Raw genomic sequence first — 23496 nt, 5'->3', positions numbered from 1 at the left:
GCATCCTGTGCAGATAAGCCTCCCACTGGTGCCCTTAGTCACCTCCTACGACACTCTTAAGCCTGGGACTTCCCTATCTTTATGCCCCGGGGAAGCACAGGGCAATGTCTTTCTGCGGAACGTTGAGGTATCAGTTAAAATTAAAATGATATACTCAGACTTGCTGCAGATCTGAAAAAATCAAACCGCTAAGGTTTCGTAAAAAAAGATTCTTACGGTCGTTTATGCCACAAAAACGCATAATTCGACACTCAAGGGAATCAAAATTTATACGGTATTTTCCGTTGACCTAGAAATATGAAATTTGGTTAATACTTGTAGCGTAAACTACAAGTATAAGGATAAAACTGAAAACGACTCATACATTTGTAATGAAATCATAAAAATAATTCAACAATTCGGAAACGTTAATTATTGTTTCTACCTTTTACTTACGTATTATTTAACTTTTTTATAATCTATATTTTTGAGTATAGTATATATTATGTATGTGTATATTTTTGACACTTCTTACCCTTTTAATGTACTGTCTTTCTCTTCTCTCTCGTCTTTTTTTGTATTACAAATGGTTGCCTGGAAGAGATCAGTATACCTATAGTGATAAGGCCGCCATTTGTATGTTATCATGTAATTATGTATGTTAGTATTTAAGATATATTTTGTCAAAGTGGTGTCAAAAATGTGTAATAAATAAATAAATAATTTTACGAAATCCACGGTGTGGAGTCTGACTTGCAATCGTCTGGTTTTCTTTATAGGAAGTACGGGAAGTGTTCCGAAGAGCTATTTTACTTGAGTCCTACCGTCAAATTCCACATTTGCAAAACACATCACAACTATCAATATCATTCCCACCATCAGGAAGTGTGGCGTTCCTCTACAGTGCGGTTTTCGAGGAATTTCTTCCACGTGCAACCAAGCTGCTGAATGAGCGAGTTTCCGACATGAATAACTTAAAAAGCGTATACAATGAGCCGAACGCTCGTTTGATATCCTCTTAAAAAAGACTAAAAGAAGCTTTTGAAAATGGGCCTATACTAACAAATAAACCAATAGGGCTATTTTCTCATAACAACCTTGCTATATATAAGAAGAAAAATAAAAGCAGTAAGTATTTATTTTGTCCCAATTACGTCATATTCAAGTTTTAAATTAATATTCAATATTCTCAAAAACCATGCCATATCATGTCAACATATGAAATGTTTACGCAATACTTATGTAATGCATGTTGTAACGTGATTCGTGGATGACGGGGGTGGGGCTGCACGTTCTACCTCCACATCAAGTTTTGGTACGAAGAGAAAGTCCCCGAAGTGGTGGCTGAAGACCTCAGCGCGTAGCGGATTCCGCGCCCGCGGCCGTCGCCGTTAGTCGGCAAGGCGACGTTTGCGAAATAATGCCATTGAAACGAGATCGAACCACTCAGTGACCAAGGGGAGATGTCGCACAAATAGTGCCGAAATAATCACGCTCGAGAACGGAACATCAACAATGTGCCAATGGAGAGCAGTGGCCTTAATTTGTGTGTTACTGTTGTGTTTTGTCAGCGCGAGGAAATTAAGTCCGCTTAACACCTCCCCCGAAAATAACGTGAGTAAATTATTTGGAAAATAGCATTTTATTATGTTATCGGTCATTCGCGCGTGCAACGACTCCAATTCACTTTTACTTTCCACGGAGCGCATTCACTTCTCTACTATATGCTGTATGTTAATTGCTCACAACGTCGTTTTAATACTCAGATAAGATTTATCGCCGCTACCGTTCGTTGGAGTATCTATTACATCTTATGATTTACAACAAAACATTTTTTTCTTCGAGTATGTCAATATTCAGGAAGTAAGTAGTTTTGTATTTATGGTTATGTTATTTAAACTGTTGATATACCTGGGCTGTATCATACCGTCCATATATCTATTTAATGGTGTAATACTATATCTACATAAGTGGTACCATTAATTATTATTTGCTGTCTAAGAATCTAACTAACAATATTTAAATTATTAACAGAACCACAAATAAAACCTTCTGTTTAAGACTTATTAAATACTTCGCTTAAGTAAACACTGGGGTCTGGGAACATACCATTTTCAAATAATCACTTAAAGATGATTATGTACCTATGAGGAAGTTATTTTACCTTTTTGGTTTGTATTTTATGAATCCTCATAACCGTTTATCTTACATTTGCTATTCTCAAAAAAAAAAAAACATTGTTGTTGATTATTTTATCTCTCACATAATGTATCATCACACAATCGTAAAACGCAAATACCAAATCAAGACGATTGTAAATCTATCATTATGAAAATTGAGCATTAGCATTTAATTTATTATTACAAGTATTTGAAACCAATAGAAATCATAATCAAATGAATATAGTGAATTTGTGGAAAGCTTCCGTAAAAACATAAATGGTGTCAGGTTTCTACGCTTATGTAAGCAAAAAGTTATGTAACAAATGTTTTATGATAATATGTGAAAAAATATTGCCCTAAATACGTGCATTATAATACTCCAATCGGACTTCCGGAAGAAATAGATTATCTATAATATTATGATAATTATGTAAATACAAGGAATATTTAGAAATAATTTCTTTTAAAATAAGCACGCCATTTCTTGAGTTAGTTTAATTACTATTATTGCATATAATCATATTATATACACTACTAGCGGCCCACTCCGGCTTCGCACGGGTATAAAATAGATAATAAACGCGTCCGATCCCTGCTAACTTCAAAGTGCTATAGGGAGAACCGCGGCCTCCGACGCGCTATTCAAAGGCACGCTCCCGCCGACCCGGCCGGCCGGAACCGCCGCAAATGCTACGTCCCGCAATTTTTAAATCTGTAATATCTTCGAAAATATTCATTTAAATCATATGCTGTAAAGGGCCATATAGATCTATATTAAATCAACAATGTATTTAAGGTATTTAATTACATAAGGATTAATGCTGTACTGGTTAAAATCGCTACGAAAATAGCCATTATTTGTCGTAAAAAGTAAATGACAAAAAAATGTTATTGTGGGATATCCATAAGAGATAGACATATACAATAGCGGAGTGTTCTGTAGACCTTTTCAATGTGTACAATACTTAGTACATTATTTTGATAAATCTCGTAGGGTTCAGCCTGCGTTTGCAATGTATGCGGAAAAAATGTAATCATGTACGACATCACATTAGAAACCTCAAAAATAACAGTATTTTTCCAATATTTAATGGGTGTTATTATACATATAAACCTTCCTCTTCAATCTATATATTACAAAAAACCGCATCAAAATCCGTTGCGTAGTTTTAAAGATTTATGCATACATAGGGATATAGGGACAGAGAAACCTACTTTGTTTTATACTATGTAGTGATGATGTATAGAACGTCGTTGATATAGACACATAAATTCTTATAACTGACAACTTTAAAATAATCGGTCGTAAGAGTGACGTGAAGCAAAATTGATATTTGAGGTATTTTTTTAAATATCCAATCGCGTGATCCATCTATGGACGAAAATCGTTTCTGGTCGTACTCTGGTTGGTCGTAGGTATATTAGGCAAATGTGTAAATGCAGATGTATGTACTGTGATTAGTGCCACTAGCTGAACGCGGCAATAACTGCTGTAGCTTCTTATAGTATAAGGAAATGATGAACACTAAAAAGTAAATCAAATAATGGAATTCAAAAATGAAGTTGATTACGAAAATTACTGCATAGAATCGGCATTATTGAAAAAATTGTTTTGGCATTTGTCAAATATTGATATTAATTAAGCATAGTTTGGGCTTAAACACTTAACATAATGACATAGTCTGAATGATCATCGAAACAATTAAGGTGCAAGGCCATTGGTATTTGTATATGTGTGTCAAAATATATCTGATAGAATGCGTTAAGAAGTCTGCACGTTTCGTAAATTAATAAAATAACAACTATGACTAGAACAACCGAAAAGAAGCAGTACCGGAAATTCATATAAGATGATTTTTTTTCCCGAAGAAGATAATAAATTGTTGAACTGAAGATTTACAGTTATTAAACATTAGTGCTATCTTTCACGAGTCGGTTAAGCTTAGATTACTACCATACAAACCCACGCCTAAATCGGTGAAGGAATACAAGAAACAATTATTCGTAGAGCAATCGGAAAGTGCCTTAATTGCATTTCCTATTAATTCTACACAATTATCTTCTGTTCCAATTAAGGCGATGTAAGCAAGGCTATCGTTTCGTTATGCTATCTTCACCTTGTTCTACATGAAACGAGATCGAGTTCTTCAACATTAACATTTTGGATATATAACCTTTAGATATCTAGACCGTTTTCTTTATTATATTTGTTAACAGTTTCTTGGTTTTAATCGTTAATTTTATTTGCAAAAACTACCAATTTTACAAATGCTATATCAAGTTTATTTTTTTTTCTCTTCGACTACTCAACATATCACTATCTGTATTTGCGCAGAAATTGGGAATTTATCAAGTAATATTTATGAATGTCCAAGGGAGCGTGATGCTAATTTGGGATTTATTATGGTGTCGGAAAGATTGTCACATATGGAGTGTTGTTCTCATCTCTTGTTTGGTGCACCCTCGTATATGCTCGAACCATTTAACCGCGTGTTACGTTAAGTCGAATTAGTAAGATAACTCTTTGTACGGCTTGATCGCTTAGATAGAGACGTCGTTCCATTTATACAGTCTTTTGTAGCAAGCATTTATCACTGAGAGTTTTCCAAAGTTTTATTTGGACTTATATCTCCTATAAAATTCCACCATTGCCATAAGCTATAAACTTAACATCATCATCACGATCGGGATGAGTGGTGTTCACGTACAATGCGCTTTTCAAGAAACTTATTTCCACGTTCAACTAAATAGTAGAACAAACCATATTCCTGGTCGACAATATAAACTCTAACGGCCTTACAAATAAAATTGGCATAAAGTTATAACTAAGCATAAACCAAGGATATGTAAAATATTTACAAATAGACATTTTGCTTACGAATGCTTTGTTCGGTCTTATAACGGTTCCGAATGTCAAGCAGACTTGCAAATAAACGCGGGAAACGTTATCCGTCTAAATAAACCAATCATAAGTAAAATGTATTTTTATTAACATTTTGCATAAGAAGGTATTAAATACAACTAATGAAAATATTATTATAGCGCATAATTTAGTTTAATAACGTTTATTTAAATGTCATTAAATAGTTTCTATACCATTCGATTTCATTCTACAAAATTTAATTCTCGTCCATTGGTTGAGGTTCAGTAGTCATATTAGTTCTTGAGGCTACCTTAAGTAACTGAAGTATGATACAAATGGTATAGATATACTAGATACAATACAATGGTATGGATATAATAGATTACAACTAGATAGTTGACCATCTAACGCGAACGTCAGGGTGTCGAATTTTGGTGTTGGTGTGCGCGCGAAAATTCTCTCTGTTTATTTTTAACTCGTCATTGGAAGTTTAACTTCAATAAAAAGAACTTAAAGAGCTAAGTTGCGTCGCATTGTTATGAGAAGGTTACTCGTATAAGTTAACAGCATCACGGAGCGGAGCCACACTCCGGATTTAACTCATTCCGAAACCCTAATTCAAGCCTTCAACAAAAAGGCTGTGCATGAGGCACTAGGGTTAAGTATGGAAAACTTACGCATTATAACCAGGACACTGACGGGCCACTGCAGATTAAACAAACACCTCTCAATCCTAGGCCTCACAGATTATAGAGCGTGTAGATTCTTTAATAATGCAGATGAAACCCCGTTACACATCCTCTCTCAATGTAGTCCTATAATATATAAAAATAGCATCCCTTTGGTAAGTCCAATTCTTTAACTACTTGAGATATCTAAACAATTTATGTTTTTAAAGTGATAACCCTCACTTCTAGGATTTATACACAAATAAAATTTGTAAAACAAATTTATATAAACGATGCGGGACTCGAACCCACGACCTCTGGCGTTCCGTGCCAGTGCTCTAATCAACTGAGCTAACCGTTCGAGTGACGTATCGTCATAAAATCTTGTATGCATTGTTGAACTCTCCGGTTGTGGCTTCATCTACAAGATCTACTCTACAGTTGATAACCTGCTCAACCCCAATATTTGCATATTACTTGAGATATGCCAGCTCACTGCAATGGATATTACAAGATTCGTGATAAGAATCAATCTTAGCAGTGAGCGTATAGTACAAGTGTATATCACAATAGATCACATTGGTCGCAGTGAAACAGGGCTGCACTGAACTGTACTAAAGCCGCTAAAACCATAACCATAACAGCATCACAGCCGACTGTCAGCACGGTCGGATTCACTTTCTTTCCTAAGATTAACAGCTCCGGATAACAAAAACAAAAGTATAACGGCAATTACTTCGTGAAAGGCGTGATTACGTTTTGGAAAGTGGATTACTTACTGACCTTACGAATTGTAAAACGTTATTGGTTGGTGGGAATAAAAAAACGAATGAAATGGAGCGTGAATTTGTTTGTAGAAAGTTATTAAGTAAGTAATAGTTAGACATGCGGCGGATATGAATTCATTCAAACTATCTGATTTAGTATAGTAGTAGTTTTTATTCGAATTCAGTATTTGAACAATTTTTTTTGTTTAAATACTGTTAAAGGATTAAAACCGCGTGTAATTGTAACGGTTTTACATTAGATGTTTGCGTAAAAGTTAAATTTTTATTTAGTTAACCCGACGTTTCAAGACCTTTAATGCTTTAACTGTGTTTTATTTAAATGTGAAACACTCGCGTTAATCAAAGAAAGTACTAAATGTTTTTGTGTTTTTTTTTTATTATTTTTTCATGAAATGAATGAAATGAATTTTTCAAGACAGTCGATTCTTGATAGTATGTCCTCACCGCAGCCCTATCTGTAATGACAATTCCATTTTGGGATGTACAATGAGCTATTTAATGTAGGTAAATTTAAACTTGAATTCATCAAGTCATTGTGTTGCATAATATAAGAGTGACCCAGCTGTTGAGATACTTGTTTGTGTAATGGCATGATCTTGATCGTGAATAAGCTAGAACTCGAGGTCCAATCAACATTGTGTACAAGGGCAGGTCAACGAAATATTAGCCGCTCTATTTATACACGTAAAGGTAACACTTAAAACAAGACGATTCAGAATTTTCTATTTTCAGAATGAAGAATTTATCAACACCAGTTGTTTGTAGGTAATATGTTATGAGTAGAAGGTTAGCTTAACCCGGGTATAATTAGTATTACCCAAGACTTTTGGGTAAAGTCCGAATATTAAAGTAACATTAACTTGTATCTAGGTGTACCCAACACTGACTGGGAAATGTTTTCAGACTTTACCCAAAGCGCCTGTGTAGTACTAGTTGTACCCGGGTAAACCTAAATTTACTAAACCTCCTAGCATTACCCGTAACAGATACATTGCTTACTTAGGAGAGCAAGTTAACGATTCCTATCGAGTATGCAATCTGTCGGCTATATTTGAAGTCGAGGACCTAAATACACCTCAGTAGTGTGGAGTCGTAGTTTTCTTATGGAAGGCAAACGAACACCACGGTCTATAGTCTCTTATAACACTATAATTTTATTATTATTAGGTTTGAAATGTATATCTAAGTATTTTAGTATAGCGAATATTACCTTTTTTACATTTATTTATTTCATGAAATCTACAGCACATTGCATCGCTGATAGGCTAGATAATATAATACAGAACATGCTTACAATTTGACCATTTTGCTAAAGGCAAAATTACAAAACATCTTATATTTATAACCTACTTAATGATATCAAAATAAAATACTTAATAATATCAAAATAACTACTTGAGAATTGTAAAGTAATTCCAAAATAAGACAAAGTCCGTACTCCAATTTTATAAGTTTGAATACATAATGCAGAAATGCATAAGGGTAAGAGCACCTAATAATTACAAGCCAACAACACCATGGTGCCTTATCCTGCAAATAAATATGGGATGGACGGTTGGATAGTGGAGCGTTATAGCCTAAACACATAGTCGGATTAAGTACGGCCGGACTATCGGACGGTCAGGTGGGCGCCTTGCACCAACTGGTCCGGTATCGTACTCGGTACGGTCCGGGCCGATGCGACATACCATTTAATATGGTCCGCTACGAGACCGCGTCCGATAGTTCGGCCGTACCAAAGTCCATCATGTGTTTAGGCTTTATAGCCTTAGTTAACAATAATGTAGGTTAAAGAGTGGGTGGAATAGTAATATATATGACAACCTTAACCTATTAGTTATATAACGTGTTATGTAACACAATATGTTGTTGTTATTTGTCACTGAAGCTGTCGTTACGTGCGCTGTAGGTAGGTACTTTTCTAAGTATGGAAAGAGTGTTATCAAATATATGATGTAAGTTATTTAAATACTACATAAAAACTAGCTGACGTAGCAAACGTCGTATTGCCATATAACATATTTAAAAAAATCAATTATTAAAATTTTTATGCAACCGATTCTCAGACCTACTAAATATATCGTACTAAAATTATTGTATTCGATTGCTATCTTGCAACCCTATATCGGTTTGGTGGATGGAACAGAATAATATAAAAATCGTGATACAAAAATAGTTGTAGATCGTAAAAGGGGGAAAATTTTAAAATATTTATATATATATATATATTTAATATTTTTCAATGTTGAATCATAATGACAAAAAAAAATTGACACGAGAATTTTATATATAAGATATAATATGATAGAACTAAGAGTATATTTCTACGTATCCGAAACTATGCAACAAAAATTACCATAACAAGGAAGTTTAGAAATATAATTATTGTAATTTGTAAACACAGCGCACTTGTCTCCACACTTCAATTATATTTTAAAACGATGTTACTTAAAAACAAAATATTTTTGGATTTAACACTAGCATCAGTGCTTGTTTAAATATAAAAATTACAGCATTTGACAGGGACTTAACTAATAATATAAGTTGATTAGTTCGTATTTTTTTTGTACCATACTGATCTTCCTATTGTGATACTAATTGCTTACACTTGTGCCAAGGAACAGAGTCAGTCACTGTAATAATATATTTATTCGCCAAGGTTTTAAAATTACAATTAGAATTTTTTTTTACATGGGCAACAGCTACCACGTAACAACTTACCACCAGATGGTGCACATCAACAGGTTTTATATAGTAGTTAGAAAACGAAATTTATAAAAACTGGTTCTTTTTACATATTGGTTTGAAGTTAGTCCCAGTGCTAGTTTTAGTACCTACCCAATTACAGCAGTTCCCCTATCTCGTAACAAAACGAGAATAGGATCGAAGTAAACTTAAGTCAAAAAGTTAAATTTCGTATTCTTGTAACACAAATTGACGGTTCAGTTCCGATGAAGTTGTGTTCCGAATTAGGGAAATTGTATGATGCGTATTTTCGTGACAAGATCTAACGACAATTGTTGGGAGGCGTTTGATTGAGTTGACAACTTAAAACATCATTTATTAGAACATAGATAACCTTAACCTTAACTTAAGATAACCTTAAAAAATATTGGGCAACTAATATTGTTCTACCAGTGGGACAATCTTCGCGCGGGCTTGTCGTTCAAATGTGGTTCACGCGCGGCTCCGATTCAATTAACTTTCTTGAGAAATCATAAGAGAATACGAATCTTGAGCAGAACGTGGTTAGTATCGGAACTTAACGTCAACGATTTTGAAATAACCTCGCAAAAAGTAGGCGAAGGTCGTGAAAGGAAACAAACAGGAAATACACGAAAAATTGACAATATTTCCAGGATGAAGTGAAGTGATGAGGGCGGTCACTCCATTCCCAATCTGTGGTATCATTAAGAAAGTCATTTGTGTTATAATAACCTTTACCACACAAATATTTTTTAACAACTCATTTGAATTTCGTAATACATTTGTTTAGAACATTTTCTGGGATCTTGATGTAAAACTGTCTCTTATGTGCATATGTACATGCAAAAAATGATAAAGAATATATTATTGAGTAGCAACAGTTAAGATGTTTATTTCTTTAAATTTTGCTCTCAATTATTCGTTAGGACCTATAGGTTATAAATGGTGCGAATAGCCGCCTCCTGCAGCACAAAGATGGTATTGATATCGGCAGCATAATCTAAAGTAAACAAGTCCGCTGTATCTAAGTCAGTTATTGTGTAATATTTTTCACCGCTTTATACAAATTCGACAGGTTAAAAATATGAGATCGAATTTGCGCATTTACTGTTACTGTGTGTTAGTCCATCTACTTTTTGGGATTTTGTTTTAATTAGTGAGGTGGTTGTAACCACCTAAATTATATCTGGAACGAAAAATATTGGAAGATTCAGTCCCTGGCAACACTCAAAGTCGAAAAGTACAACATTATATTAAAGTATTATAAAACACCTTAGGTATACAGCTTTATTTAGAGTTATTCAGGACTTAACAAATTTTCTTGTTCCTCATCAAGTTTTTCAATTTGCCTAATAAATGCCACTTATATTTTTTACAATTATGACATCAGCTATCCATTAATAAGCCTTATACTAAGCCTCATACCGTCTTAAATATTGTACATTTCAAATAGTGCAATGTTTATGGTAATTACTCAGTCAAGTAAGAGCTATTTTGAAGTTCTCGTAACAAAAAGATAAACACAGTATCAAGTGAAGCAGACAAAACAATTATAATACGGATAATAGACGACCGGAACACGAGTGTTAATATTGTGAAAGTAACATTGACATTAGTGGCCAATTAACTTTAGTCCGTTGTGCAACAGAGACGATCGCGTGTGATACCAACCTGCGATACGACTGCGAAAGTAAACTTCATAGTTATGTGATCCACACAGCACTTATGTAAGCCACAACTTCCGAAAGAACATCGATTTACAGTTTCGTAATAATATTATGTGGTACACTTTCGTGTTTCTTGTTTTTGTTGGATATTCATTCGTAGGAAGTAAAGTAGATGATTAATAATTAATTGCTTAGTAAAATAATAACTAACCAGGAATAATATCTAAGAAATTTTATTAAAGCTAGTTGGCTTGTTGTTGCCAATATGAAATTTCGTACATCATGAAATTGTGAAATCTATGACTAATAAATTTAAAAACTCAGTGGCGTGCATTCCATATAGGTAATTAGGCAATTCCTACCTTAATAAGAACATAAATTAATAAATACTAAAGTATTAAAGTTAATTTATTTTGTTATTCTATAACCAAACTTCTATTGAACACCCACCTAGTAAGTTTTACCTTACACTAAATACCTATTAAAAACCTTTACCTCGCGAATCAACGTCAACCTCTTCAACGTTATGTGTGCAATACTAAATTTCTAACCTCCTGTACATGAGGCATCTTCAGGACCTTTTGACTCGCTAAACGCTGAAACGAGAGTAAACTATTAAGAATGTTTATCATCAGGTGACCTGCTTAGTTGTTTGTCCTCGTATTCCATAAGACAACGCTCACGAAACAATGAATGTAACCTATATCTATACTAATCCAAATTAACTATTATTATTTTCAGTCAATATCCGGAAACAGAACGCAGAGATTCCTATTCGATGCAATATTCGGGCTAGAAGTTCCTATTCTGGACGAGCAGAGCGTCGAAGATGACGAGGAGGATGTCCCCCAGGTCAGGAACTGTTCATGTGGTACGTGTACTAGTTACGGCTACAATATTTCATTGAATGATTCAAACAGCAGGTCAAAAGGTAGACGATCTTAAAGCCGAGATTTTTAAAATGGATACTTTAATCCTGCGATACAATATCGAAATCGAACATAATGATAGTAAGATTAAAGATAGTAGGGATTTTTAATGACGATCTTATTTTATGCTTGTAATTTGTCTGAAGGCGAGCATAAAATCTAAGACACTATAATTTATCAATGATGACTATTATACCTACAGAGTGAGTTCCAAAAACATTTTTTATGTTTTCGTATTATAAAACCAAATAGAGTTTTGTCATTTTGAATTTAGCCCGAAAGAGCGCTAACCTTGCCGAGTTTAACATCGGCGATCAACCGCAAGGCGATAACTGATGAGTTGAGTGATGTTTGGTATGAGGATTCCAGTGTCTGTGTTTTGTGAGAACACGTTCTCCGTTTAAAACTTTTGCCATTAGCGGATAATTTGATAGCTGATGCCAAAACAGTGATGTATGAACTTTGACCTAACGGTCATGAGGTCAGTGTCTGTGTGTGTGTGTTTTTAAATAACGTTCATTCTTTTGAAACTTTTCACCGTTAGCGGAGGATTTGTCAGCTCTGATGCCAAAAGAGTGATGTTTGAATTTTGACCCAACGGCGAGGAGGTCAGTTAGTGTGTTGTATTTACATAACGATCTTCTTTTTGAAACTTTTCGCCATTTGCGAAGGATTTGATAGCTCAGATCCCAAAAGCTGAAAGAGAAATCGCTCTTCTAAAAGTCCGAATAATGTAAAAATTCTTTGACGCTACTATTCCAGGGCCATCTTGACAATAATAAAATAATTGTAGCTTACTCGCTCATAAAATGAAGATTATAACTGTATATATTTAAATTTAAAGTGATATTGAAATCATTCATTTTGTTGAAGCAGATACACAGGGAGTGTTCCAAAGAGCTGTTTGACCTGATTCCTGCCACCACATTTCATTCTTTCATCGAACTTCTTTTCACGTACTACCATTCTATGGAATCAGCTTCCATGCTCGATGTTTACAGAAGGATAAGATGGGTTACTTCAATAAATTCGTACACTAAAGTGTAATTGTAAACTAAAACGTCGGCAACAATCCTATGTTTCCGCTGGTATTGCAGGAGAATGTAGGCAGCGGTGATCACTTAAAATTGGATAAGTTTCTCCTTCTCTTCCATAAAAAATATTAAAGCCAGTGATGAAAACATCGGCATTCAAACAGACTTTGAAAAAGGCTAAAATATACTTAAAGATTTTATGCAGTATTATTTATTCCAACGGTAATATTTTTCTGCCTGTAATCGCACCACCTATATCTATTGTAAAATCTTTATCTCCCTGTGCAAAAGTGATCAAATGGGTGCAAATGTTCTTGTTCCACTAGCATTGTCAGTAAGAAAAGGCGTGTATTTCTATTTCGGACAAGGTAAACCGCACGCATATTTAATCAATTAAAAGCCAGTTAAGGAATTTTAAGTTGGTGTTTAATTGATTATTGACTTTCTTCCAGTAATTCACAGTAGATACTTACTTTAGATATAAGGCACTATATCACTATTTCATTTCACTTTCTAGAATGTGGCAGAGTAAATCTTCCCGCTAGAAAAGTAAAGGGTAAGTCTTCTTTTACGCATTCTTGCATTCTGCTTATTACCTTTGGATGTTGTAAATCACTGGTTGCGGTCTATGTTAATACCACTTATTGACTTCATTATTACCATTAACATGAAATTAATAACACAATTTATTGTATTTTCTTCCTACTGTGTACATATAATATTAATAGGTATTAAAACTAGATTGGTTTAGCCTACGGCGCTAAATTAAGCTATTAAGATTACTCATCTGTTAACAGTAAGTAACCACAGATAACATCAACAGAATCATTAAGTAATAGCTATTTTTATTAGGTATTATAAAAACTTTTTCATGTACGTAATAAACTTGTGTTAAGGTTTTCTGTTTTGTTATCTAGGGGGTTTAGGGTTTGATTTGGAAGCCTTTGTAAGAAAATCTTATGATACTAGTTTAGTGGGTAAAAATAAAATTATAATGTTACGATGTGTATATATTTTAACTGTGTAACTAATCGATGTTTATCCAACTTCCGTAGTAACAGTTTAGCATTGCTAATGATCATTTTCCAATACACGCGTCAACAACCTATCAACTGCTACGTTTACTTTCACGACAGATTGCGGCTCCGGTCCGAATCAGGAAAACCGTATTGTGGGAGGTTTTCCTGCCGGTCTCAACCAGTACCCGTGGATGGTGAGGTTGGTCTACGATGGACAGTTTCATTGCGGCGGATCGTTGGTCACTAAGGACTACGTTCTCACAGCAGCACATTGTGTTAGAAAGTAAGTATTTAATATTATATTCTATGTAGTATTAATATTTGCGACTTTATTGAGTAAGTATAGAAATATTGAGTCGTCCTAACACTCCATTGAAATAACTATGCTTACCGAGCTCTTCTTTCGTCGATTTGAGCTAACTTCTCCCGAAGAGTATTACTTAGCTGAGTAACTTTGTGCAGTGTGACTGAAGATGTTTGCTACAGAAATCGTAAGGAGTACTTTCGGGCTCCCGCTTTCAACTTCATCCGGCGATCCATGGTGTAAAGATGCTTCCTCATGAACGCAAATAATAAAGAATCACTCGAACCATCGGCATGAAATTTATTTTACACTATGTCTTATATTGTCTAGCGTTCTCCACCGCTGCGATTTGCAAGAAATCTTATTTCGCACAAGCATTTAGTAGGAAAGCACGCCGGCTATCTTACATCCAAACAAAATTTACTTTGTAACCTATACTCTCACCTCAAACACAAAGTAATAATAAACTGAAGAAGCAGTGCATTACTAGCCGCACCAAATGGTGACGTGGTCCTAGGAGCTAGGGCAGTATGAGATCTCAAAGAAACTAACCGCAATCTGTCTTTTGTAAGCACTCCAGCCAAAGAATCGAGTTCATTCATAAGCTAACCTTCTGTATTATTTTATTGTTTAGATCATTTATACTGTGACAACAGTAAAAATGTCGGAAAAGATTGAACTGTTAGTCTCTATTTTCAGCAAACGCGCGCACACTAAAACAAAGTGAGTGACGTATTGCTAGTATAAGAACTAGCTGTCATCTACACTAAAGTAATAAACCGAGCCTGTTGGCATGCGTTGCCTAATATAATTAATATAATCTTATTCCAATTTGTGACAAACACTCCAACATGAAATTTGTAATTATATTTGTTCTATTTTAATATGTAAATATTGTGTCTGTTGCAAATAAATATCTTTCTTTCTTTATTTCATTCTTTCTTTTATTCTAATAGTAAGAGGTATCACTATCTAGACGTATAACTTGTCTTAGTTTTGTGGCTGCGTGACATCTTCAAGCATCTAGTATTTCATATAATGTGGCTTTGCCACTTATTTAAAAAAAACTCAAGTCTTAGTTATCAATCGTCTACATCATTTGAAACAAAACGTTGAATTCGAAAAATGAATATAGATACGGAATTCGAATTCTGAAAGTCCTTGATATCTCTCAAATTTTCAGGTTAAAACGATCGAAGATCCGAGTGATACTAGGCGACCACGACCAGACCTTGACCACTGAGAGTACGGCCATAATGCGAGCGGTGACAGCTATCGTACGTCACCGTAGTTTCGATGCAGATTCCTACAACAACGACATCGCTCTACTGAAACTACGAAAACCCGTCACATTCTCTAAAATAATCAAACCTATTTGCCTACCGCCATCTAGTGAGTATTTTGTACACTATCGAATTTTATTTGGATTTCACCTTTTCTTCTTCGAAATTACTTACTGGGCAAATGAGACTTAAAATCTTATATCTTAAGGTGATTAGCGCAATTGTAGTTCCGCTCAGAATCCTCCTCCGGCACTGCATTGTAATGGGCACGGCGTCTATCATCTCATCCCTTATTGTCATAAAAAAAAGAAACTCAACTTTCAATTTCAATCAAATAAAATATTGTACAATGGCTGTAATATATATGACAAATTAGTTTGTAAGGTGCTGCATTCAATATATGAATTGTGTTTAAATAATATCTAATATGTCATAAAAAGTAATAAATAATAAACTGTAATTCTTGTTGCAAGAAACTTTTTCCCAAGTACAGCCAAAGTAGAACAATCTTCCTTGCGCGGTGTTTGCAGGTCAATTTGACATGGGCACCGTCTTAAAAATGTTTACCTAAAAGGCTGATATTGTTCCCGTGATCCCTCTGCACAAGATAGACCCTATGCACGGCGGTGAGTGCACACCAATAGGTGATGCATATTCATAAACTCGCTTGTATATTCAATTAAAAAAGGCATGTGCAAATCGGCTGTAGTCTACAATGTTACCACATGCCACAAACACATATAGGTAACTAAGCATCTGTGTGTTTCTACAGCGCGATTTTCGAGAAACTTACATGGATATATACATACAGCAGTGTTCGCAAGCCTTGAGATATGACATAGATTCCTTTTTTATTTTATCTAAGCCAGCAAACATGTGGATAATCACCGAGACCATTACTCTCTTGTAAGAACAGAGGAATCACAATCTTATAAACATAACTTTTTTTATGGAATAGGAGGACAAACGAGCGTACGGGTCACCTGGTGTTAAGTGATCACTGCCGCCCACATTCGCTTGCAACACCAGAAAAATCACAAGAGCGTAGTCGGTCTTTAAGGAAGGTGTACGCGCTTTTTTTGAAGGTACCCATGTCGTATCGTCCCGGAAACACCGCACAAGGAAGCTCATTCCACAGCTTTGTAGTACGAGGGAGAAAGCCCCTTGAAAACCGCACTGTGGAGGACCGCCACACATCCAGATGGTGGGGATGATATCATAACTTGTGGCGTGTCGTGCGAAGGTGGAATACCTTCATATAAATTCGAAAATCGAAAATGTGTATACTTCACGGGATAAGATCGAACTGAGGGCACCATGTTGAGAGTGAATGGTCTACATTTTACCCCACCATTGCTCCTAAATCCTAATTCCGGTAATGCTTCTGTCTTTCTTTTAGTATTGCCACAGCACATGGGCGTCCCATCGCATACATACCATACCATACAAAACGCTGAGTTTGAAATTGTCCCATTATAATATCATAACCGACCAGTTTCACTGCTAAAAATGCTCAAATGCTATTAATATTGCATTGCACCGTCATCTTGTGGCAATTAAAGCTAAACGCGTTCTAACTTCAAATCAAATCAAATCAAAATCAGTTTATTCACGAAGGTCACGGAAATGACACTTATGAATGTCAAAAAAAAATTATTTTCTAATTGAATCTACCGCTACTTCGTAAAGGGTTGAGCTAATGAGAAGAAATAGCAAGAAACTCATTGCCACTCTTTTATATCAAGATTTACATTTAAGTACACCGATTTACAAATCATTTCATATTACAATATAATATGTAAAATGATGCAACAGACACACTCAAACGTCAAATAGTCAATGTCTTACACGAGTAGGTAAGTCAAAAAAGTTAATGTAAATTAATACAAAAGTTATTGAGTACAGTAGCTGCATGATCCACATACACCATAAATAAATAAATAAAGGTATTCTGTGAGCATTTTATAAGCAATTTCGAAAATTATCGTTGCGTTTATGTTAAAGTTGATTTGTTGCATCTCCATAAAATCACGTTTTGAGCAATTAAAAATCATTGATATAAACCTTAATGTGGTAGTGGGTACCATTGCATAAATAAATTTTTAATTATATCTTGGGAAAAGAACAATTTTATAAATAAATGAAATTGTAGTGTCATCTATAAAAAAAAGAGGCCTATGGACTATACTTGCACTTTTTGCTCACTTGATGTCTGCTTTAATTTTGACTGAAATATTTTGTTCCAATCTTCAGATATTGAACCAGCTGGTAAAGAAGGAATCGTGGTCGGCTGGGGACGAACTTCAGAAGGTGGCCAGTTGCCGGCAATTGTCCAAGAAGTGAGGGTTCCTATTCTATCTCTGCAGCAATGTCGCGCGATGAAGTACAGGGCTTCACGAATCACAAATAATATGGTAATATTTTGTTAAAAGAGTTAATGGTCTTTGTCAGCCATATATAAATGATGATTCACCGGCCAATTTTATTTCTATTAACACAATTACTTAATTCTAACTTAAAATCGGCAACTCTTTGAATTCTTTCCTTTACTGCTTTTATGTGATCAGATCTTTTTTATTTTATGGGTAATTGATACGCACTGCCCATTACAATACAGTACCTTTTAGGTTTCTTGAAAAACCCAAATATTCGGAGCAGCACAACAAATGCGCTCGTCACATTGAGACAAGATGTTAAGTCTCATTAGTCCAGTAATCTCACTACTACGGCGCCCTTCAGACCTAAACACAATAATGCTTACATATTACTGCTTCACAGCAGAAAAAGGTGGATGTGGTACCCATAACACAGCCGGCATCCTGGGCAAAGAGGCCTCTCACTGGTAGATGTCCTTAGTCGTCTCTTACGACACTTACCTATTCTTACGTTTTATGCTCCGGGGAAGCCCAGGGCAAACAGAGTGTTTTATGGACTCTTGGTGGACATAAACATGTAATAGGGAAAAGAAGGAGAAGGTTTTATTATACCTATCATAGCTGTCAGGGACACAAACATTCGACTAATTACAGGCAGATAAAGCATACCTGTACATTTCCTTCTATAAATTTCTATCTTATTGATTTTTTGTGATTCCAGTTATGTGCGGGTCGTGCGAAAACTGATTCTTGCCAAGGAGACAGCGGTGGACCTCTGTTGATACAGCAAGGAGATCGGTTCCAAGTTGTAGGCAAGTATACAAGATAAAAAAAACTTGTACTGTATCTTAATATTAGTATCACGTAGTGAGAACTTAATATACATATTCATTTTCCGGAAATAAACACATTAAAAAAAGTGAAAAGCAATAAAACGGAGCAATCTTTGGACACCTCTGCCTGCGGTTATTTTTATTTTTCCCCGCCTACTCTCCCATTTCATTCATATTACCTGCGCCGGGCACGCGGGTGGTGACCGCATAGCTTGCACTCAATCTCCTGTTTTGTTTCACGTTTGCTACACAACGAAAATTTTGTACTAAATACACTTAATTCATAATTATATCCACGTCTTGCTGAAAGTCTTACAACTGCAGGAATAAATAGAATTTTTAAAACCCCCTTTAAAAAACCTCAAAATTGCACAGCGCTATCAGTCTACATACATATTAAAACTATTATTTAATTTTTCTACAAATACGTAGGTAACTAATATGTAGTAGGTTATATCTCTTATATGAATGTGTGTGTATTACTTTTATGAATGTGTGTGTACTACTATTAGTGTGCAAAGCACAACTGAACAGTATTTGAAAATTCACAGTAATTGATTAAATTAATTAATTTCCAATTTAAATAAATTGTTTATGAAAATTTCAGGTATTGTTTCATGGGGTGTCGGATGTGGTCGACCGGGATACCCTGGTGTTTACACCCGGATAACTAGATATCTGCCCTGGCTTAAAGCGAACCTGCAGGACACCTGCCTTTGTGTCAAATAACAATAAAAAACAAATTCTCAGGCGGTACAGTTAAACATTTAACTAACTTAATTATTAATCTTATGTCGAAAATTCTATATCTTGCGTTGAAATTAGTCTTACACAGTCGACAAACGTATGTATTCTAGGATATGTTGATATTGCCATTGTTAAAATTAGATTTGTGAGATTTCAGCCCAAATTTGAGTGCTGATGACTACCAGCTAAAAGCAATAGATTACATTTTAAATTATTTATAATTTATGCTTTGTGAGATTTTGTATATTGTGTACAGTTAGATTAGATGTTTTCTTTTCATGTACCTAGCTACTTCGCTACTTATAATTTATAACCTTTGCAAATAAAAGGGTAATAAATGCAATTAGTTTTAAGTTTGTACAGATTGAATGCTTGGGCGATAGTACTATATCAATTAAAATAATTCTCTGGGCTGCAAAGATTTGTTACTGAATCTTACTGAAGAATAAATAATACATTTATGTTGTATTCTGGTTAACTTAGTATTCTTCTTTCTTTTCGAATCTTTGACGTTCTTGCGCACGAAATCAGTTAATTGCCAAACAATATGGCGGTTAAATTTTAGTGCTATCGAGCTATTATTCGACACTTTCAAAATATAGTCGCGTATAAAAGTTATTAATGGATGGTTTTACGTTTAATGAAAAAAATGTAATGGATGTTTTTTATATGGGCCAAAAAGCTTGAAATAATGACAATGACATACCGGTTTACTAATTATTTTAGTACATAAAATCGAATCACTACTTTAAATATGTTATCACTACACAATTCTAGTACTTACATCATTCGTATTTCGTATATCATATATCCGAGGTTGATAATTTAGTATGTAGCTATTATATTATTATATAGTATATGGATCAATTTAAATTGCAAAAAAATATAGAAAGTGGCCGTTAATCGCTATAAGCATTCTATTTATAAAAGTTAAATGTTAAGTTGCCAATGTTGTATATATAAAAAATAAATAAATACCTAAATGATGTAAACCAGAAAATTATAGGTTAATATATATTAGTAGGTATGTACGTATGTACTATATAGGTACGTTAGTAATGTTAGAATAGATGTAGATATAATGTGTTCAAGTAACCGTCAGGCCGGTGGTGCAGATTACCATTAGATATTAGATAGAACTGTAGAACTACCTACGTGTTCATTAATATAAGTACTAGGTTATAGGTACCAATAATCGTTTTAGTACGTAAATAACTCTTAACTTAGATTAAGTATTAGTCTCCGCTGCGCTCCGTTGTGTGCGTGGCATCTTGACACTCAATTTCATCTATAAAGTTTTATAGCATACTCTGCGTGTTATTTTACATTGAAATTAATAAAATACAAAATAGTTACTGATGATATGTGTAGTGTCTTTCTTATTTCTTATAGTGTTATTTTTACAAAGTTTTACTACGCAATCCAGCATTGTAGTTTCAATTATTAGCAAAGTTTAACAGATCATGTGGCACGTCAACGTCAATGTGTATTGTTCGAAACTGGCTCAAGTACGGCCACTTGACCGTAGTATTAGTTTAGCCGCACTTTGCGCCTGCCTGCGGTATCTAGTTGGAGCGCGTTGGAGACCAATCCTTAATCTAAGACTCTTGATTTAGTTATATTATTACTGTAGAAATATTGTCGCCTATGTTTTAATCATTTATTTATCAATTCATGTGACATGTTCTGTCAATGTCAAGTTATATGCACATAATTAATATTTTGTTTCGGTGTTTATGGCTCAGTTACTATGGGCTAAATGCACACATTAACATACTGTTTTATGTGTAGTATTACCCAATACCAAGATTGTTAAGACAAAGCGGATGCCAGTTTTTCTATAATTGAATATTTCTTTTTAATTTTTATTTTACTTATATAAGATTTTTCCAGCTTTATCGTTATGAGATTTTTTTACTATCGTAATCGAGTAGGGATTAAGAAAATATGTATAAAACAAATAATTTAAATTGAAGCAACATTTTTAGGTATAAGTTTGTTAGAGACATCTTAGACATTGACAAAATATTACTATTATTTATAAAATTAATTGAATTTTGAGTGTAGTATCAGTTATAACTGCTGAATTCTTTATACATCACAGATCAACTGCTTCCTTCCTGCTATTAGATGTTAAAATTGTTAACCTGATTGAATTGTAATTAATTTAGTTAATAAATAATGCTCTTTAGGCTGCACCTGTGATCCATGTCACGAAATTGTTTTTTTTTTTTTTAATTTTGTTGCATGTAAATATTTCTATTTATAATTAATTTTGTTCATTACTTCCTAAGGATTATTTAATAATTGTTAACATTTATTAAATTTGATGTAGTTAATTTATTGTTATCTCTCTACTAATATTTATTAAATTATTTCTTAATAAACATTTTGATTTGAAATTTGATTTTGGTTTCTTTTTGACCACTTCTTCGGTGGAGCGATAAAAGTTTCTTTCGATGAAGCTAATTCAATTTCAAATTTTAATTAAAAAAAAAAATTAATGACATTGGAACGCTTACATTTAAAAAAAGACACATATTAGCGGAATTGTGTTTCCAGTCATTCGCTTGTTTCACTTTCTGTTGTAATAAATTTAATGGTCAATTTAAAAACTTTACTACAAAAAAGAAAAAAAAAGACGCGAGTCTTGTAAGACAAATATCTAAAAATTTGTGACATTTTAAGGCCTGATGCAGTAATTATGGGGCATAATGTTGGCTTATACATTTTCAGTCCGAGAATTATGACGTGACCCTCGCTCAGTTACTAATCAAATGGACGCCATATTTGAAAACCAGTACCAGTAGTAGCTACTTAGTTGAAGAACTGGCAATTGACCACAAAAAAGTTTGGATCCATTTGAAAAAAGAGAAGTTCACAGCATAATAATCTAAAGAAAACGAAAGAAAAAAAAATTATTTTGTTTTAGTAATTCATAAAATAAACATAAAATTCAACAAAAGAATTTTGTCAGGTCTGGGGTTCGAACCCACGCTCCCTCCCGGGAACCCGAGCTTATAATATCTACTCGACCAACCTGACTCTTATGAAAGAGTTGAAATAATTAAAAAATCAATTAAAACTTTATGTACTTCAATTCAGTGTAATGCGAAAGATGCAACAGATGGACGAAACAATTATTGTAACTAAATGAATGTGGAATGTAAAAATATTGGTATTCATAGATTACACGGACAACAACTAGATGGCGCTATCATGAGTTTTCCGAATCAATCCACTTCGTGGGTTAAAATACAATTACATTATCACTTTTTTGATCAATAATGTCGTCCTAAAATGAAATAAACGTGTATTAAATATATTTACTTCTGTCACTGCTGTTTTAGTGAGGTAGAACCAGCATAAACTATGAAATCCTAGATCACGCTAACAATGTTTATTCAGCATGTAACATATATACCGTCGTCGAACCATAGTTCATGGGAGTCCGTTTCTACACAGTAAAGCGGTGGTGGTGGTAGAGCCGCTCTAATTCTACCACCATTGAGGTTGTTGTGCTCTCAGCGGTCAGTACGGGTTTTCGACTCGTCTCCCGGAATTGGGGGCATCCGGGATTATGCTTCGACGCACACACCTCGCAACCCTCTCTGGAGTGCATGGGCTGAAAAGCCCTACCAAATGAGATGATACCTCCTAGTCCTAGGGCCATCAAGTGGCCCAGGCGTGGAAAAAACCAGTAATCGGGTCCCAACTCGATCACAGTCCGACAACAGGTACCGTCTAACGGCCTGAAGTTACGGAAGAACGCCCGTTCTTCAAACACAACTGCTGTAGAAAATGTGACTCCTTTTTTAAATTATTGAACAAGAATAATAATTTTATTATTTAAAAAACTTAACGATTTAAATGCCTTTTCATTTACAACCAATTATAATATTTAACGGCAAACATAATATTGTCTCGACGATTCAAAATGGATGTTATCCTAATTCCTGCTTTTGACATTGTAATGCCGAGCTGTATAACGTTTTGTTCGTCTTTTATTTTCAACCCTCGTCTATATCTGTGTCAATAGCTCGATATTTAGGTGCCACACGAGTTTACTAAAAGAAACCCGATGACCCGTATTCTAATTGACTATTCTTTGCTGTGACGTAATGATACCGAACCGATTT

General features: G+C 34.4%; 1 protein-coding gene across 2 annotated transcripts; it reads left to right on the top strand.

Moving 5' to 3' along the window:
• The first annotated feature begins 1371 nt into the window (after nucleotides 1-1371).
• On the top strand, nucleotides 1372-21759 carry LOC126966734 (trypsin-1-like). 2 transcript variants are annotated; one of them, XM_050811001.1, is made up of 8 exons: nucleotides 1372-1593; nucleotides 11575-11704; nucleotides 13314-13352; nucleotides 13933-14098; nucleotides 15303-15511; nucleotides 17656-17741; nucleotides 18499-18589; nucleotides 19218-21759. In XM_050811001.1, the coding sequence occupies exons 1-8, from the start codon at nucleotides 1495-1497 to the stop codon at nucleotides 19337-19339; spliced, it is 942 nt and encodes a 313-aa protein (XP_050666958.1). In that variant the 5' UTR covers nucleotides 1372-1494; the 3' UTR covers nucleotides 19340-21759. The 2 variants fall into 2 exon arrangements, with proteins under 2 accessions (XP_050666958.1, XP_050666956.1); XM_050810999.1 differs by having other exon boundaries at nucleotides 17656-17816.
• The last annotated feature ends 1737 nt before the right edge of the window (nucleotides 21760-23496 follow it).

The sequence above is a fragment of the Leptidea sinapis genome, chromosome 11 (genome assembly GCF_905404315.1).
Source record: "Leptidea sinapis chromosome 11, ilLepSina1.1, whole genome shotgun sequence".
Lineage (NCBI taxonomy): Eukaryota > Metazoa > Arthropoda > Insecta > Lepidoptera > Pieridae > Leptidea > Leptidea sinapis.
This window is presented reverse-complemented; position numbering and strand designations above follow the sequence as displayed.

Coding starts and splice junctions, on each gene's coding strand:
- LOC126966734 (XM_050810999.1), top strand. CDS start 1,495: ATGTGCCAATGGAGAGCAGTGGCCTTAATTTGTGTGTTACTGTTGTGT. Junction 15,512..17,655: donor TATTTGCCTACCGCCATCTA/GTGAGTATTTTG, acceptor TCCAATCTTCAG/ATATTGAACCAGCTGGTAAA. Junction 18,590..19,217: donor AGATCGGTTCCAAGTTGTAG/GCAAGTATACAA, acceptor TGAAAATTTCAG/GTATTGTTTCATGGGGTGTC.